At 41.1% G+C, this 18564-nt stretch overlaps 1 protein-coding gene across 1 annotated transcript; it reads left to right on the top strand.

Moving 5' to 3' along the window:
- Nucleotides 1-7722: 7722 nt before the first annotated feature.
- Nucleotides 7723-17848, top strand: PTGER4 (prostaglandin E receptor 4). Its single transcript, XM_053931776.1, has 2 exons — nt 7723-8603; nt 15687-17848. The coding sequence occupies exons 1-2, from the start codon at nt 7773-7775 to the stop codon at nt 16278-16280; spliced, it is 1425 nt and encodes a 474-aa protein (XP_053787751.1). The 5' UTR covers nt 7723-7772; the 3' UTR covers nt 16281-17848.
- Nucleotides 17849-18564: the final 716 nt, after the last annotated feature.

Below are 18564 nucleotides of genomic sequence, written 5' to 3'. Positions count from 1 at the left end.
CACTAACCATATTCACAGGTTTCTTACAGGAATGCTCCTTGTATGATTTTTTTTTTTAAGAGAAAATTATACAGAAATTTAAGATTAAAATATGCAGCATAGTTTTAATCATATTACACCTCTTACTAAGATAAATGAAAAGATAAATATTAGTATATTCCTTTTAGAAATCAGGCAAAAAAGGCCAATATTCATGAAGAGCTGAAACACTGCTTTGAATGGAAACAAATTCTGAGTAACAGGGCTTCATTAACACATAGCAACTGAACAACTGTGGATCCTCACATCTCTTCTGCTGCCTTTTCAAATATTCAGCTTTCACTCATGCTCTCATGTCAGAAGAGCTTCCGCTGCATCTCAGGACTGCGAGCCACAAAAGCTTACTTCAGGACTGCTTCCTGATGACTCATTTAAAATAAAATATCACAGAAGAGAAGACCATAGAAAGACCATCACCCAGTCCACACCCACTGCCAGTGAGCAGAGCAGGGAGCTGCTGCAGGTGGATACTACCATGACAAACTGCAAACATATATTCTCCTCAACAATAGCTGCTGCAGCAGTGAGTACAGTGGCAGAAAGAAAGGCTTTTAAGCAACTGTAAACAAGCCAAACACTCTTCAACTAGAGTGATTTTATGTATTTGAAATTTAAAAAATGCTTCATGTTTCATCTACTTCACTAGCTGACAAATGAAAGTGAAATAGCTCCTAAGCTGATAATGCAACTGCTCTCAGCACAAGCAAATTGTAGTAATTCTTGAAGGGCAAATGAAGCCCTTGGTAGCAGGACAGAAATGGGACTACTGTTGAATTTGGCTGCGTTTTCCAGTACCAGGCTAAGAATATACCATAGCCTAACAATATGTCTTAGTATTTGTTAATCTGATGAGGTCAGTCTATTGAAGTTAATTTTTATTGCCCTATCTAAAACAAGAGGAAATGGGAATCATTAAGTTACCTTTCCCAATCATTCCTTCAATACACCTAACTTCCTAGAGGATAAACTACCCTCTGCTGGAATAACAGAGAATTTACAGGCATGAAAACTGTAAATAAAAAAACATTTAAACTCATTTCCTTGAAAACTTTTTTTGGGCCGTGTTAAAAACATTCTGCTGCAAATACAGTTTGTCACTTGCTGCAGACTTACTAAAGCTGGAGCTTATTCCAGTGATTTTGCAGCCAGTGTCCTCTTAGTGAAAGATAACTGACTCACCTAATACATTAATCATTCCCACAAAATCAGCCTTTTTTTCAGGCAGCTCTAGTAGATTTTTCTAAGAAGCAAGCTGCTGAGTAACAGATAATACCTAGTAACTTGCTGGTTTCTATTACTTTTCTTGGTCCTCGAATCTTTCAGAATTCAATACTTAATGTAACATAATTCACCCCACGCAAGAGTTGATCACATACAGTAGTTACACAGTGTACAAACCCTTTCTGAATAGCAAGTATTAAGAAAAAATCTTTCCCAAGGAGCCCAGCCTTAGCATTTATTCAGATAATTCTTCCACCAGGTAACAGAAGAACCATTGCACTTCACTACTAGTTGCTAGTCCATCCTGACAGCTGGAAATACTTTCAAGTCTAGACCCACAATGGGCAGGATGGCACAAGGAGAACTTCTATTAAACTTTCAGCTGACTGTAACTCACATCTATCCTCAAATCATATGCCCAAGCCAGCCCTCACACTGCAAAGGTAGCAGAGACTCAGCCACATACTCTGAAGGATTCTGCCCTCTTTCCAAAGTGGTCCCAGTAGTTTCATGGAAGGAAACAAACTTCACCTTGAAATTACTGACTTTCTTCTTGGACCACTTCACCAGGATAGACACATAATACAATTTGTACACAGGAAATATATTTTCCAGAGAAACTATAGTTTATTTTAGATGGAGGTGTTGAACAAAAAATGAAGCCAAGTATGACAACAGAGAAAGGAATGCTACAAAACCATATCATGAGGTTAAGCCACTTCCATGACTGTTAAACCAGCTGCAAAAATCACAGGTCCACTGATTTCATCACAGGTGCCTTTAGTATACAGTTTCTAACACCCGATAAAAGACTTTATCAACTTTCAAACAGAAATGCAAAGCTCTGATTCTTTCTTCAAATCCACAGAATATGGGTGTGCAACACACCCTGACATAATGCTATCACAGCACCCAAAAAAAACCCCAAAATAACCATGAGAAAACCTGATACCTTGTTTAAATTTCTGGCACACAGATACTGTCACACAATTACAGCCAAGAGTCTTCAGTCCTATGATCTCTCATGGAAAATCTGCAGAACAGCTAGACTAGAACAGGACCTGCCACACAACTGCTTCCTGTACAGTGCTGGGCTGTTTCTGCTTCCACCACAGCTGCCAGTTACAATGCTTCCTCACAACAAAATGAAACAACACACAGCATCATCCACAGAGAGTTTAAAAAATACAAAACAATTCCAATTACTAAGATTAACAAAGTATATTCTAAGGCACCTGTACAACTCATCCAGCATATATCCTAAAATACTAGTTCAGTAATGGTTGCAGTTTGTGCCAAAGAGGAATTTAACTTGAAACATATTTTTCTGCATAGGATCTGGGTTAGCTGGCTACATGTAACACATCAGGTAATGCCTGAAATAGTCAAAAGTACTTTAAGGGCTCTAAAAAAAGAAAATATTTTGGCAGCTATTTATCAGTGCTCTTCTATGAACTTCCCATTTCTGCTGTTGGCCTCTGAAAGGCAAGTAAAAACTGCCAACTTAAAAATAAATAAATAAATAAATAAATAAATAAATAAATAAATAAGACAGTATAAGCAACAGTTGAACGATAATCTATTTCAACATACACTGTTCCAAAGAAACAGATTGAAATGCTAAATTTAAGTATTTTAAGTATTTTAACAACTAATGCAGACTTCATAACTGCTAAAATAGAATTGTGAACTAGCACAGCGACGATGGGCGTTATTACAGAGGAAAAACCCAGTGTTTTCCCAGTAGTACGTCGTCCAGTGTACTACAGAGATTAACAGCATTGTTTACACAGTCAAAAAAAACCCAAACTTCAGTAGCATGGTTGACTAATATGGAACACATGACTGTGGAGTAAATTATAGAGCTGTGTTACAGCATCCCATGGGAGTGCACCACTGGGTTCCCTGGCAGTGGCATTCTGCAGCTCTCTCCTAGACAGGCATGCAGCGAGAGGAGCAGGAATGGGACAGTATTGCTTTCACTCCACAAAAAACTACCCCGCCCTGGAAAAGCCCCCACTCATCACAGCGTTTTATCAAGAAGAAAGGAAAAGTGCCAGAAGCGCTAGTAATAATTCTAGTAATATTAGTAATAACTAGAACACCTCAAAAAAAAAAAAAAAAAAAAAAAAAAAGTTACCATCTGTGATGATTTTATGCAAAAGTATGAGGACAGGAAAATATTCTATGTTTTAAAGTATAAAATTTTTATCTACTTACAATGCTACTTCTGTTCAAGTGACATTACAAAATTCCCCAATTCCTCTGAAATATTTTTTCAGCATACTCCTTGCTTAATTTTTCTCTTCTCATTATTAATTAAAGACTGTTATGCAACATTTGGTTCAGTCTATCTCCATTGTCTATTAATAATGATTTTATTTTGGCATACAGACAGAGTTTACTCTAACAGTTTTTTTCCCTGAAAAAAACTTTATGTGTCAAAAGCATGACAACAAAAATTAAGCAAAAAAAGCAGAAACACAGTTTCCCACAACCAAATTTTCCACAAAAGGAGAAAGGCTGACAAATTTTTGAGTAAGTCCAGAATGTTACTGAACTCCAAATATGTAATGGGAGTTTAACATGCAAAATGTTTTTCAGACCTGCAGCATGCTAAGAGCAGTCCAAAGTTTCCAAAACTGGCTGTATACACACTTCCACTGACTGCTGAAGACATCACTCCTCTGGAAGTGGAGTTCATAGAAGAACTGCCAGAAAATACCCATCAATTCAAATGTCTACATGGGGATTTCAGTATTAAAATCACAGTTACAAACAGCAGAAAGGCCTTTGCATAGTTTTTTGGCTATGTTCCAGCTGCCTCTGAGCAATGCAGGTAAGGTTTGGAACCCTCAGCCAGCTAAAGGAGATACAAGGGATACCATGTGACAGATGAGACATGCTGAATAAATATGTCATAGAAAAAAAGATAATAAGTAAAATATTTTAATTAAAATCTTTCATCAAGCTAGAAATATTACCACAGTTAGTTACTCATGTCAACTGATCAAGCTACAGTAGTTGACTCGTGTGTCACAACTAACCTTCTAAAAATTGTAGCATTATAATCAGAAAAAGCTTAGTCTGAGGCAATTAAGAGTAAATCCTAAATATTTTGATTGTCCTAATATTTTCTAATCTAGGATTTTTGAAATTCATTGAAGGTTTTTTCCATATATGATTACCCTTTGAAGCTTTTATTTTTAGTTTGTGATACTTTGACTTCTCACGTAAGTGGTTTCCTCACAAACAGAAGTTCTTTGGTGGTTACTCAGTGCTACAACGTGTGACATTTCTGCTATGAGAGTAGGACAACTCATGTTACAAGTGGAACTTCTTCATTTTTTTTTAGTTTCACTTCAGTTCCACAGTGTCTGTTTTGCTCTGAAGACTAAGGATTTCACGTGATTATGCTTTTCATCTTGACTAGGAGCTCTATATATCAAAACCATTAGTTGAGTGGGAAACTCCCAAAAGTTACTGTATTTTTTCTAATAACTCTGAAAGCTAGATAATGGGTAGACACAGTAAGCTCACATCCCCAGAAACTCATCCCACAATTGTGTGACTGATTTCTATCCTATTCTCTAATTAAAGAACTATTAAAACACTATTTCACAAAACTGAACATATTATCCTTGCACTCAAAGCTCTACTTTTTTGTACAGTTCTCTGGGTTTTTTTGTTTTTGTTTTGGTTTTGGTTTGGTTTGGTTTGGGTTTTTTTTGGGTTTTTTTCTGTTGCTGTTGTTTTGGTTTGGTTTTTTTTTAATGTTGTTTCCTCATGGATTTTCCTGACTTTCCTCCACTTTTTAATTAGTTCTTCAGGCGTATCCATTATAAGATAGACCTTATATAACAAAAGATAGCATTCACTCTTTCACACCCACACTCATGTACACACACACACACAGAAGGGCCTGGGCACCCTCTGCTATAGACTGAGCCTTGTTAAAACACACTATCTGTTATGAGGTGGGCAAAATACCTCATAAGATGGGATGTAAAGATGAGAAAATAAGTGAAAAAAAGGTAGCAACAAAGAAACAAAAATAATTTCCTCTGCCTTTAGTCATTAAAAAGCTTTGCACTGCTTCAGGGAAGCAAGGAAGTTATTTTTCCATACTGGTAAATATTGCTGCACATGTGTTAAATTAATCCCAGATAATGGTCTCTAATGCCAGAGCGCCAAAGTCCTGGTGTATGAAAAAAGGACTGTTGAGAAAGCACGTGCAATGACACCTCCTGAATTCAGAGCTTGCTCTGCACCTGGCTTCCCTGCAACAGTTAGAAAATTGTTTAAAAGCAAAAACAACCTTTGTGCTGCATTTAGTTTGGAAATTCTTTTGAAGTGCTTCTAATTTTCTTCCGATAGTTAGGCAAATTGATCAACCTCTACTTCCACGTGTACCCCTGTGCTTCTGACAGAATGACTTTCTAGTTTTGTAAAAAATAAAGAGCCACCAATACCAGCAAAATGTAAGGAAAAGTGGTGTTTGTTTTCTCTGAGCAGACCAAATCACCACCTCTGCTACAGTTTTTTTAATCATATATGTGTAAAGTAAAAATCAATGTTTTTTTCTAAAACTGCATTTTAATTTTCAAAGCACTTAGATAACACTAAATAAAACCTGATCAAATAAAAACAGCTTTTTTTTCTTCATGTCTGCCCATATAGCACTGAAAAGTGAAACTCTTAGTTGTCTTTCCCATAGTACAAACTTGTCCTCATATATTTTGTTTTGTCAGTAATTTGTCATCAGCATATTATGATGTTATCATGACTTTACTGATAGCAAGTCCACAGGCATCATTTTCATAGGCTTAAAGGAAATAAAAGAGATGGAAGATGATGAGACTGACAAATAATAGAGTTGTATAATACATTTTGCCTTTACACCAGAAGAGAGATTATTCTAAGGATACAAATGTCATGTTTTGGGACAGAGGTTTTGTGTTCTTTGTAGCAATTAATGTCACCAAGTGTACAAGGGCAATAGACCAGCAGGTGTGAAATCCAGCATGACAATGTGAAGATTCATCCCTGAGCCAGAAGTGATAGCACAGGTCACGAGCACAGAAACTCCTACGGACATACTCATGGTTATAGGTCTTGTATGCACGTTTCTGGACTAGAGACTATATCACCATAATCACCGCTTGGGTGAAAGCTGCACACAGGCACTGCATAGTGACTGCTGTGCTTCCATCAGCCCAGATAAGACTGACTATAATCGTAGGGCTTAGCCAGCAAGTGTAACCCCATTTCCAATTAACACACGATCGTCTCACAGTAAAGACCGAACAAATTCTCGGTACAGACACATATATACATGCCTTGAACGTACAGACACACTTCCTGTGCTCGGTACCCACACTAACAGAGGCCAGAAACAGGCAGTGTAGCAGATCTTCCCTCTGACAGCGGGACATGCCGCCCGCCCTGATGCCGGAGCATCGGCTGCCGGGCGTCCTGTGCGGCGTCACCCCGTCGGGCCCCTCTCTGTGATGCGCGGCCCGGCGGGCGCGGGGGTGACACGGGCTCGGCCCGGCACTCGGACAGCGGGACCCCTCCCCGGGTCCTACGCTGGAGCACGGCGGGCCGGGCAAGCGACAGCCCAGCTCCGCGGCAAACGCCGTCCAGCACCGCGGCGCTTTCAGTGCGAGCAGCCTGCGCTGCCGCCGGCCGCACCCGAGGGGCACACGGGCCGCGCCGCGGGGTCGCGCCGCACGCACAGGTGCCCCCAGCCCCCGCCCGGCCCCCGCCCTGCCCCCGCCCCGCGCAACCTGTCCTGCCAGGCGCGGCCAATGGGGCGAGAGGGCGGGGAGCGGTGGCGGAGCGGCCCGGGCCGCCCCCGCCCTCCCCGGCGAAACTCGGCGGGAGCGCCGCGGGGGCTGAGACCGTGGCCGCGCCCCGCACGGCCGACACCGCATCGCACCGCTCCGCTCCGCTCTGTTCCGCGCAGCGCCGCGCACCGCTGGCCGGCGGCGGGGGATGAGCTGCGGCCACCGCGTTCCGGCATCTTCTCACGCCGCCCCGAGGGCACCTGGAGCCGCCGCCCCAGCGCCGCGCTGAGCCCTCCCCGGAGTCGGTGCGAGAGGCGGTGAGGCGGCTCCGCTCGGGCCGCCCCGATCCCGCTCCGGGTTGGGCGCGGAACGCTGCGGCAGGAAGAGGCAGCCCCGGCTCTCTCGGCTGCGGTCGGTGGTTGACGGACGATACCCCGGTTCGGCCTCATTTTAGGACTTTTCTTTCTTTGTTTCTTTCTTTGTTTCTTTGTTTCTTTGTTTCTTTCTTTCTTTCTTTCTTTCTTTCTTTCTTTCTTTCACGCCACTTTCTTCTTCTTTTTTTTTTTTTTTTTTTTTTTTTTTTTTTTTTTTTTTCTTTTTTATATCTCGCGCATTTGAATTTTTATTTTCGCACTATACAACCCTCTCCCCTCTGCTTTTCGGCTTTTCCTTTTCGGACCCGATCTTGCCGTCTCCCAGCTCACCAGCTGCAGCGTGGGTATCATGTCATTCGACCCCACCATCATGCCACCTGCGAACGGCTCCGCCAACGGGACTGCCAGCGGGGCCGAAGGCGGGAAGCCCCCCACTATCCCCACTGTCATGTTCATCTTCGGCGTGGTGGGCAACCTCATAGCCATCGTGGTGCTCTGCAAGTCCAGGAAGGAGCAGAAGGAGACCACTTTCTACACACTGGTCTGTGGACTGGCAGTCACAGATCTCTTGGGGACCTGCCTGGTGAGTCCGGTCACAATTGCCACTTATCTGCAGAACCAATGGCCAGGAGGAGCTGCACTGTGTGAGTACAGTTCTTTCATCCTCCTCTTCTTTGGGCTTTCTGGCCTCAGCATTATCTGTGCCATGTCTATAGAGAGGTACCTGGCCATCAATCATGCCTATTTCTACAACCATTACGTAGACAAGAAGCTGGCAGGACTCACGCTCTTTGCCATCTACGCTTCCAACGTGTTGTTCTGCGCCCTCCCCAGCATGGGGCTCGGCAAATCTACTTTGCAGTACCCTTACACTTGGTGTTTCATAGACTGGCGAACAAACGTGTCCACCCATGCAGCATATTCCTACATGTACGCGGGCTTCAGCTCCTTCCTGATCCTGGTGACTGTGATCTGCAACATCCTGGTGTGTGTGGCCCTCATTCGCATGCACCGCCAGTTCATGCGCCGCACGTCCTTGGGGACAGACACCACCTCCAGCCGTTTATCTGACTTTCGCAGACGCCGGAGCTTCCGTCGGATGGCTGGAGCAGAAATCCAGATGGTTATTCTGCTCATTGCCACTTCCCTGGTCGTGGTCATCTGCTCCATTCCTCTGGTGGTGAGTAACATCATGCAACCCTTCTTCTGTTCCATCACCCTTACTACAGAATCTTTTCTTCTCCTAGTCTGCTTGTCAAACAGGTTCCTGTTGGAATAAGTGCTTATTTGTGGCACCTGTAGTTAGTGTCACAAATTGTTACAATAACTCAATGGCTGTTAGCATACATGCATGATAAGAGAAAGTTGGGTAAATTTACATTTACACAAAAAGAAAGCTGCTTAAGTTCTAGAGCCCTTTACTTGATAAAATAGAGTGCCAAAAATCTCAATAATTGTTTCGCTGTTCAACTGGAATCTACATAGTAAAATCCTGAGTGCTAAAGGCACTTTAAACTCCACCTGCAAAATTAATTTGTGTTAAGTGAGGCTTGGGACTGGCCTGCATTTCTGGCTGTTTAGTGTGTTTTTAAAATGTGCATGCTGTTGCTGTTGGGTGCAAGAGTCCCTGATGTGCCAAAAGAGGACAGAGTTGTTTTCACTTGGCACTAGCAACATACAGAGTTCTTCACAACCAAAACCTGAGTTAAGGTTCCACTCCTCAGGGATTCATGCACCACCTCTGGGGTAGATCCCATATAGGCATCCTTTCAGGAGTTCCCCACACAGTGGGAGGAGTGAACTCAGTGGAACCATCTGTCGGTGTATTGCTCCGTGAAATGAGTGTTGGAGGAATCTGGCCCACATAAACCTTGAGATCACACTGAAATGTCAAACAACATTACAGCTAACTGTTTGCTCTTTTTCTGAAAAGGCTGATACAATTAGCGTTATTAAATTGAACACATGCTTTTTCTATTCCTCCACCTTATCTTCAGGAAAGACAAAAAAACCCAAATCCACCAGCTAGAGGCAGAGTTCTTGCTTGCCAACAGCCATAATAAAGCTTGTCAAAAATCCTGTACTAGTCTGGCTCAGAGACATTAAACAAATAGTTGGCTTGCCCTATTTTCCATCTTACAAAACACAGTGTAGGGACTAAAGCAGTGGCTGTCAGACAGAAGGTGTTTTTAGAAGGACTTTTTAAAGGATGTTTCTTGTCAGTAGGGTGATTCCTGTCACAGAGAGGGGGTGCCATGTATGTCAAATAGAGCTGGCCAGCTGGAGATGCAAAACAGTGTGTATGACTGTAAGGAAGTTTGGAGAAGTGCATGTGAACAGGACTCAGGTGTCAGCGAGTCTGTCCCCCTGCTCAGAGAAGCTGTAATGGCAGGGTTGGTCAGAGCTGCCGTATTACTGACAAACAGGAGCTAGTGAAGTGTGGCTGTGCTGCAGCACCAGGGTCCCAGCCATTACCAAAGGCCATCTCCTCTCGTTTGGTGTCGTCACTTGGTGTGGTGGCAAGGCGTGACTGAGCGTGGTGCCATGTGTTCATTGCCTGACATCCAAAGGAGGTTGAGAGGTGCTGTCTGAGCTGCACACAGGGTGTCCCTGGGAGGAGCACATGCCTTAGACAGAGGAACTGTGCCAGCCTGCCCTGCAGTCCAGCTCCAGAAACAGCAGGTGTAGGCTGACTCGCTGCACCGGGATGCATCAGGTGGCTGAAACCCTGACAGTACTGGCAGGCGACAATACTTAATTTGATTAATCTAGCATCAAAACAGCTACTTCACGAAAGAAAAATACTGCATTTTCAAAAGAGGTGCTTGGTAAATGCAGAGAATGAGTTCTCTGAATTAAATACAGTGTCATGATGTGATGGACTTAAGCAGCTTCAGAAAACAAGCCTTATCCTGTAGCAAAGCATCTAAAGGAGTGCTGAGAAGTCTGTATGTGAAATGCAAAATGAAATAGTTTATATCCATTTGCACCTAGGCAGTCTTTTAAATAATACTTTAGAAAAAAAGGGGGGGTGAGGGGGAAGAATCAAGAGGGAGGGTTTACCAGAAAGTGAACTGGATTGTTGAGAGTTAAAATTAATGAACCTGGGTGAGGCAAAAGGTTTATTATTTAAACAGTAGCTAGTGAAAAACTTGCATATAGCAGAAGTATGTGAAGGTGCAGGTGATAAAAGTTGTAGAGCTCTCCCAGACCTTGATTTCACTTCATATAAAGGCAGAGTATTACCTTGGCAATGTTCACATAAGTTAGCTTTTACCTGCTAAAGCAGTATGTATTTTCTCTATCTAAAATGACGTAAGAAGCTCTCATTTTATTTAGATAGATGACTAAAAATAAAAAGAAGCTTTTTCTGAAAAAACAAACCCAAATAACCACATAGATACACATCATCACAGTGTCCAGTGTGGTTAAATTTCCTCATTGTTAAGTAGCTTTTTAAAGTCTTTTCCCTCCCTCTGCGGGAATAAGCCACAGCCACTTGCGCTGCTTTGTGCCATGACGAACTGCCAGGTATGCTGTTGTGTTAAGCCCTCTGGATGCACGGACACTGAGGTTAAGAATGGGGAAACTCAGAGAAGTGACACCTTTGTAGTATAATTCCCTAGAAAGATCCACTAGGTGAAGTAGGTAGATTACTAATATAGACTAATAGACTAATATATACTAATAGACTTACATTTTCATGACTCGGAGGAGTTTTAAGGAGTCCTCAGTTCAGCCTGGCAGTCATCAAGAAGCATAAAAGTGGTGCCAGAATGATTCAGATACACAAAGCAGGCTCAGAGGGTGCTTTATGACTTAAGTTTTCTTTTGATGAGCTGACTTCCCGCTGATGATTTCAGCTCAATAAACCATCAAGTAAGTCAAAGAAAAGCAATTTCTGAAAAAGACACATAAACTACTAACATTTTAGACACTTTCATAAGATAGTAAGATAGCAGATGGGGTCAATCCAACAGGAACCACTTATTATGGTTTGATAGAAAAAAATTTAAGACCTGAAATATTAAACAGCCCTGAAATAACTGAGTCACAGATAACAGCAGGTTTTAATAATGAAATGCTTCAGCATATGATTTACACATAGGGTAGTTTAGAGATTTAGTGATTATTCATAAAGTCTGCAAAAGTTTAAGGTAACAAGTGCTGTAACAAAATTATGGGGGGTTATGCAAACTGCTAAATGAACTTGAGGGAAGGCTGATCAAATGTATCAAGGAAAAAAAAAAGAATGAAAAATGGATTTGTGAAGGAAACTTTATATAAACTGGTGTATTCTCAATGTGCAGAAGAGGATGTGAAAGACATGAATCTGACAATAGTTTAAAAATTAAGTAAGAAAAGCACGTAACTTATGTGCTGACTCGTGTCTTGACTCCACACGGCTTATGTCATCTCTTAAAATATTTTGAGCTTTTTAAAAATAAGAATTACATAGTGTAAAATGTATGGAATAAGTTATATTAGAAGAGATTTCGACAAGAAGAGAGCAGAAAGTTTTATCTGGGCTTTCTAAAAAAAACAAGCTGTTTCAAGAGTAAATAGGCACATACTACTGAAAGTCTGGAATTCACTCCAGCAGTCTGTCAGATACTCTTAAAAACTTTAAGTGTGTGATCTTTTTCTCATTCTGACCACTGAACGTTGTTAAATTATGGTGATATGAAAAATAAAATGTAATGTTTCAGGGTGTACATCTTGTTTATTGCATGAAATGATTAGGATTTTCTAACTTGATGTTTAATTGATCTAATTGGCTTGGCTTGGCTAGTTGCAGCTTTTCAGTATCAGGGACTGTCCATGACCAACTGCAAGGTGTCAGGCATGATTTTTGGCAGTGGAGTAGTCACCAAGCAGACAGTAAGATCTTGAAGGGCAAAGGTGATTGGCTTGTGGAGCTGCAAAACTCGTTCCTGCTTACTACCATATGTTTTTTTAATTTATCATATCAGCATGTGGGGAGATTTTGAGGGCAGGTAGAAGCTGTGGAAGCAATTACAAGTGTGACTGTAACTACAAAAGTCACTTTATAGTGCCTCATAGGATTAGAAGTCATGACTTGCATCTGTAGTTAGTAAAAAGGAAAAGCGCAAACAGCACAAGGACTCTGATCTTAAAAGTACCTGTCTGGAGCATAAACTTGGCGTACCTTAGAGCTGTGTAGTTCTTAATTGCAAATAAACTGCTAGTACTCTTAAGATACGTTGTCTGAATTCTACAGCTGCAAACCTAATACACAAACCTATTTTTTAGAGATCTGAATTGTTCTAGTTTGCTTCCTTTTTAATTAGGATTTGAAATTGCACAAATCCAAGCATCAGATTAGATAATTTATTTAGCAGCGCATTCCACTTACTTGTCACTTGCTGAGAAGATGGCAGGCAATAACTTTTACCATGTAACCTCCTGCAGCAGAGGACTTGTAGCCAAAAGAGGGTGCATGTCTTGCTGTAATTTTAAGTGATCCTTTACTCAATGTTGTTTCACCAGTAAGCAAAGAAGGATAGAACTTACGTTCCTACACGGATAAATTTTTACTCTATTGTGATTAATGTAAGACAACAATAGGTCTGAACTGATAAATGCATGTGACATTCTGGGGAATTAATTTTGTATGTGTCTCTTTTGGGAAGTAGAAACAGTTTTGTACAATCAGAGTTTTCAATGACTAGGCTCACTCTGTGAATCATTAACCTCTGCATGCTGCATAGCTGTCAAAAGGAAATACAGCATGCAGAGAGCATAAAATGAGCTGTCCTGTACCATTAGCAGTAATCCTTTTCAGCCATCCTTTTAAGCCACAGAGTGAGCACTGGATGACATTTTTGTCTTTCCATAAAGTCTGCCAGGTAGCAGAAAGAGGTGGAATAGGTACCTCAATTTCACGTGCTGCTTATCAAAAGAACAATCCGACTATTAAATCACTGACGTGTAACTATAGCTCTGAGTTTAAAAAAAAAATGTAAGCTAGGTCTCCAAGTTGAATTGAACTGTGTATTTCTTCAGCTGTCTTCAAAGTGTGCCTTCTGGTTTTCAGGCGGTCTGGGTGGATTTGTTATACACACTACACATATACACACATACACATCATACATATCTACACTTTATAGACATACACACATACATATTACACAAATGCACACACCTGTGGTACGTATGCACACATTATGCACATAAACATATGCATATTATACATATGTACACATACACCTCGTACATAAATTCACATTGTACGCACGCACACATATTGTGAAAAGATCCACACCCGCCGCGGGGCAGCCGCGCCATCTAGCGGTGTTGCCTGGGAGCAACAACTTATTTATTTACAAATAATTTATTTACGAATAATAATTAATACTAATTAATTACGAATAATTTATTTACAAATCCTTTATTAACAGCATAAATAGGGAAAGCTGCTTACAGAACAAACAGTCAGAATAATAAATAAAATAATAAAATTACAATCTTATAAATAAAATTATAATGGAGTTATTTATAAAGTTAATAATGAAAAATAAAATTATGTCCAAAATAGTTTAAAATAAAGCCAAATATTAAAAAAAAGGAGGAAATATTATTAACAATTTTTTTTCAAAAGCCATAAAAATAAGTTTGTCATGCATAGGAATACTCTTTGAAGCACCTGAATGAAGCAGATCAATAAGGCCAAGAAATCAGTAGTCAGGAAGACATTTGCAGTGTTATAAATCATTAGAAAAGTAACTGTGGATAAAACTGGCATCACTATATTGCTTTATAAATTCAACATTTTCCCATATCTTGAGTTCACTAGGTTACCCATAAATCAAGAGAAAAGTACTGAGAAAGGAAGTATACTGAATCTTCAATTTGACAGTCCTTTTGAGAGAGACTGTAGGCACAGGGCTTCCACAGAGGGATTCTGCGTTATTCTAAACATACCACTGATAGCTTTGGAGAATATTCCATCTCTAAACACTGACAAGGCTGAATGCCACCACATTGCCCTCCTGCAAGAAAATTTCTCAAGAACTGTGAAATTTTCCACTGGACTTGGATGGCTTCACACAGAGGACATGTAAAAAAATTACTTATGAGGGCTATCCTAATTTGGGTCATTTATTTAAATGCTTGCTTGCCTTCATGACTGTAACCTCATAGCTAGGCAGGCCTTGATTCATTTCAGGACCCAAGGATGAGATTCTAAAAACCTCATAATTTTGCTACTAGATTTTTACTGTATCAGATAAAAATATAATTAAGGGATTTATTTTGACTTACCTTAAGGAACCTGAAGAAAATAGAATCTCCCATTATTCACTTTTCGGTGGCTTTCCTAAGCCTTTCTCTAACTGGACACTGCTTAGGTCTTGCTAAAATGGAGAAGAGCTATTTGAGACTGATCAACAAAACAATTGATGCCATTGTGGACTCTGCCTTACCAGCGGTATTTACAAAAGTGGCTTCTAAACAAGGAAAGATACCAACTGAAGAAGAAACTAGCAGAGTAAGCTGAAGAATACATTTCTGTGTAGAAGACAGGGCCCTTCAGTTTTAAAATTAGTGCATGATAAACTAGAATCACTAATTAAATAGTCGCACATCAACTTCAACATCTTAAACTCTTGACCACTTCATCAGTATTTTTGTAAGTGAAGCCAAAATGCTGGCTTGTATAGGAGAACAGAGTAGTCCAGTGCTGAAATAATCTCAATATCTTGGCCTGTTAAAAATCTCCTAGCTGGGCGACCTGTCTTTTGGGGCTTTTTTTTCCTCCTTTTCTTTTTTTTTACGTTTCTGTTTTTCTAAACCATGCTACAGCAAGCAAACACTTGCAGTTATATAAACAGCTCCAGTAAGAACAGGTGCCAGGAAAATACATTTCTAAACTTGGGAATTGACAACTCAGGACTTGCTTACAGAGTCTCATGTACTTGGATTATCATGTGTGTTTCAGTTCATTTCTAAGTGATTATTGCTAGAGGAACTGGTCAGGTCTCCCCAGTCAGTTACCTCTTTACAGGCTGCATGAGACTTGGTGTGTACCAAAGGTACACAAAGGTGTTAAACTTTTCATCTGGTCTTATTTTGCTATTTCCATAAACAAATTCATGGCTGCCAATCTGAGATACCAAACTTTGCCAGCCTGCTCTTCTGTCGTAGCTTACATCTGCAAATCTAGATCTCTGCTTTGAAGCGTAAGCTTTTCTATCCTGATGCAATTATATAATTGTGTCTTTTTCCCCTTCTCCTTGGGTAGGTCCGTGTCTTCGTGAACCAGCTGTACCGACCTGAATCGGTGGAAGATGTCAGGCAAAACCCTGACCTGCAAGCCATCCGCATTGCCTCGGTGAACCCCATTTTGGACCCGTGGATCTACATCCTCCTCCGCAAGACTGTGCTCAGCAAAGCCATCGAAAAGATCAAATGCCTCTTCTGCCGCATTGGAGGAGCGCGGAGGCAGCACTCGGGGGGCAACTTCAACTGCGTGGATGGGCGCAGGACCTCCTCTGCCGTGTCCAGCCAGTCGCCCTCCTTCATCTCGCGCGAGCTGAGGGAGATCAGCAGCACCTCCCAGACGCTGCTGTACCCTCCGGAGCTGAGCGAGAGCAGCGTCGGGGGCCGCATGCTGCTCCCGGGCCCCAGCGCCAGCTCTGCTCAATCCGACACCACATCCGTAAGGACACTGCAGAGCTCTGACACCTCGGACTCCTCACAGGGACATGACTCCGAGAGCGTCTTCCTGGTGAGCGAAATCAGCTCTGGTGGCGGGGCCAGCTCTGCACCCAAGAGTGGCCCTCTCCAGGTCACCTTCCCCACAGAGACATTGAATTTGTCAGAAAAGTGCATATAGATAGCCATGAAAGGCATCAACCCTGGGGATAGTTCCTGGTATATTGGAAAAACTGGTGCAATAGATAGGTGTTCTGCCTATTCCGTGGGAAGAGGGGTTCAGCTGTGCTTCAAAGGGCTATTTTTCTCTTGCTGTGTGGTGGGTACATTTCCTTTAGACTACTGAGGACTGTGTGGAACAGACATTGCACTTGGGCCCTGCATTGGAAATGGTACAAAGCAGGTCTGATGGGACTGGAAACGTGAACTGCCTTGTCTTGTTGAGGGACACAGGAGAGCTGCTGTGCCTCTGGAAATAGAAAGACCCCATCACTTGCTTTTTTTCCTCTTTTCTTTCCCTTTCCAAGTCTGGTAGAATTGTTCTTGTTCCTTCCCCATAGCTGCTCAGCTATCAAGAGTTTAAGCTTCTGGTACTAGAGCTGAATATGAGGCAGCTGCTAGGAACTGGACACAGCCACTCTGAGAGCTGCCTGCAGCAGGATTTTAAAGTGTCTCACTAAAGCATGAAAATGTGAATTTTTATCATTGTATATATATATCAGGATTGAAAATATTTAAAAGTGTATTCTTCTCTATGAGAAGGTTTGTTATGAATACAAGGTATATAGAAATGATTGCCAGCCTTCTCTTCCCTCAGTATTTCCTGCTGATAAGGCATTCTTAGCTTAGATTTGTTGTTCATGCTAGATTCACAGCTGATGAGATAATTCTCGAGCTGAGAATACATAAGCACTTTCTGAGTGAAATGGGAATATATGCCTTTCTAAGAGAAAAAGAAAACATATCTTTCCACTTAAGAATATTAGTTTTCAGTATGTGTATATACTAAAAACATCAGATTTTATTTATGTTCTGAGGACATTTTTCTGCGTAATACACATGCGCCTCTCTGAATACTTTGGCCCACAGTCTGCACACCTTAGGCACACACTTAACATTGCCTATCAGAGTGGTCCCTCTGCTGCCAGGGAGACTCCTTGCATGTAAAGTTCAGGACATATAAAAGTGCTTTCAATATCAGGGCCTGAAACTTTCAACTCCTGGTTAATAGTCTTAATATTCACTTTAGTTAAAGCATCACTGATGTAATAAAGGTATTTTTTCATAACATTTATCATTTTACTTTAAATAGTAAATAGAATTTTATGACAGTGTAATCTGATACTCCATCAAATAAATGTATGAAACCATGGAAGCAGAATCTTCATTTAAAGTATAGATTATATAGAGCTATATTGCAGTCTTAAACACCTTGAAAAGCATTTGTTGCTAGAGTTTTGATGACAAACACATCACCAAAACCAGCTGTTAACCACTGACAAAAAGGAGTTTTGTGTTTTATGTTGTAAGGTTTAGATCTTGTTCCAGAAAGACTGTGTATCAAAATAATTCTGTACAGATATTTGGGGGATGTTTTGTCAAATACAAAGCATGTTATGCTGCTTAAAGTGTTTTCATGTGAATGCTACATTGTAATTAAAATCTTGAGCCTTATGTTGATATGTTTAAGCAGTTGTACAGACCAAAGCAAGTTTGGGGATCACAATTAAATGGAAATGTTCTGCTTGATCTCAGATGTCTACATGAGTCTGCCATTCAGTGCCAATTCCTTGCCTTAACAAGCCTCCTGTCTTGGAATGCTTTGCACTCAGTTACTGCCAAAACATATTTCGTCCTGCAAGTTTCCAAAACACCACAGCATGATCATCAGCAAGAAGCCGCTGTCTTCAAAACTATCCCCAAGAGCACTGACACAGAGCCACAGAAATTCTTTATTTGAACAAAGACATTTTCCTTTAACAGGGGAGTTGAGCATGTTTGCCTTCATACATATAGAAAGTGAACTTAAATCTGTACACAAATATTTGCAGCAGCAACAGCCACTTTTCACCAGTTAAGCTGGAGAATAGTATTACCCAAGCTCCTACTACAGCTACAGATAAAGATCTGCCTGAATTCCTTGCAATTAAACCACCTCACTATGGTCTGTTGCTAGTGACCTACAAATAGAACAGACTCAACATACTTCTCAAGACAGGAAATAGCACCTGGCAGAGCAGGAAGGTGGGACTGCCACAGGCAGATAACACCACATGCAACCTTTGCAGCTGGCCCACAGCAGCACACCAATATTGGTACTTTATGCAATGACAGAATTAAATATCTATAGTGTCCTAGTATTTAAATAAGCAGGGGTTCACTAATTTTTAAATTATTAAATTAACATGCTTTTATTACTCCTTGTCATCATTACTGATGAGAACTACACATGGTCTGAAAGAGCT

This window comes from Vidua chalybeata, chromosome Z (assembly GCF_026979565.1).
Source record: "Vidua chalybeata isolate OUT-0048 chromosome Z, bVidCha1 merged haplotype, whole genome shotgun sequence".
Lineage (NCBI taxonomy): Eukaryota > Metazoa > Chordata > Aves > Passeriformes > Viduidae > Vidua > Vidua chalybeata.
This window is presented reverse-complemented; position numbering and strand designations above follow the sequence as displayed.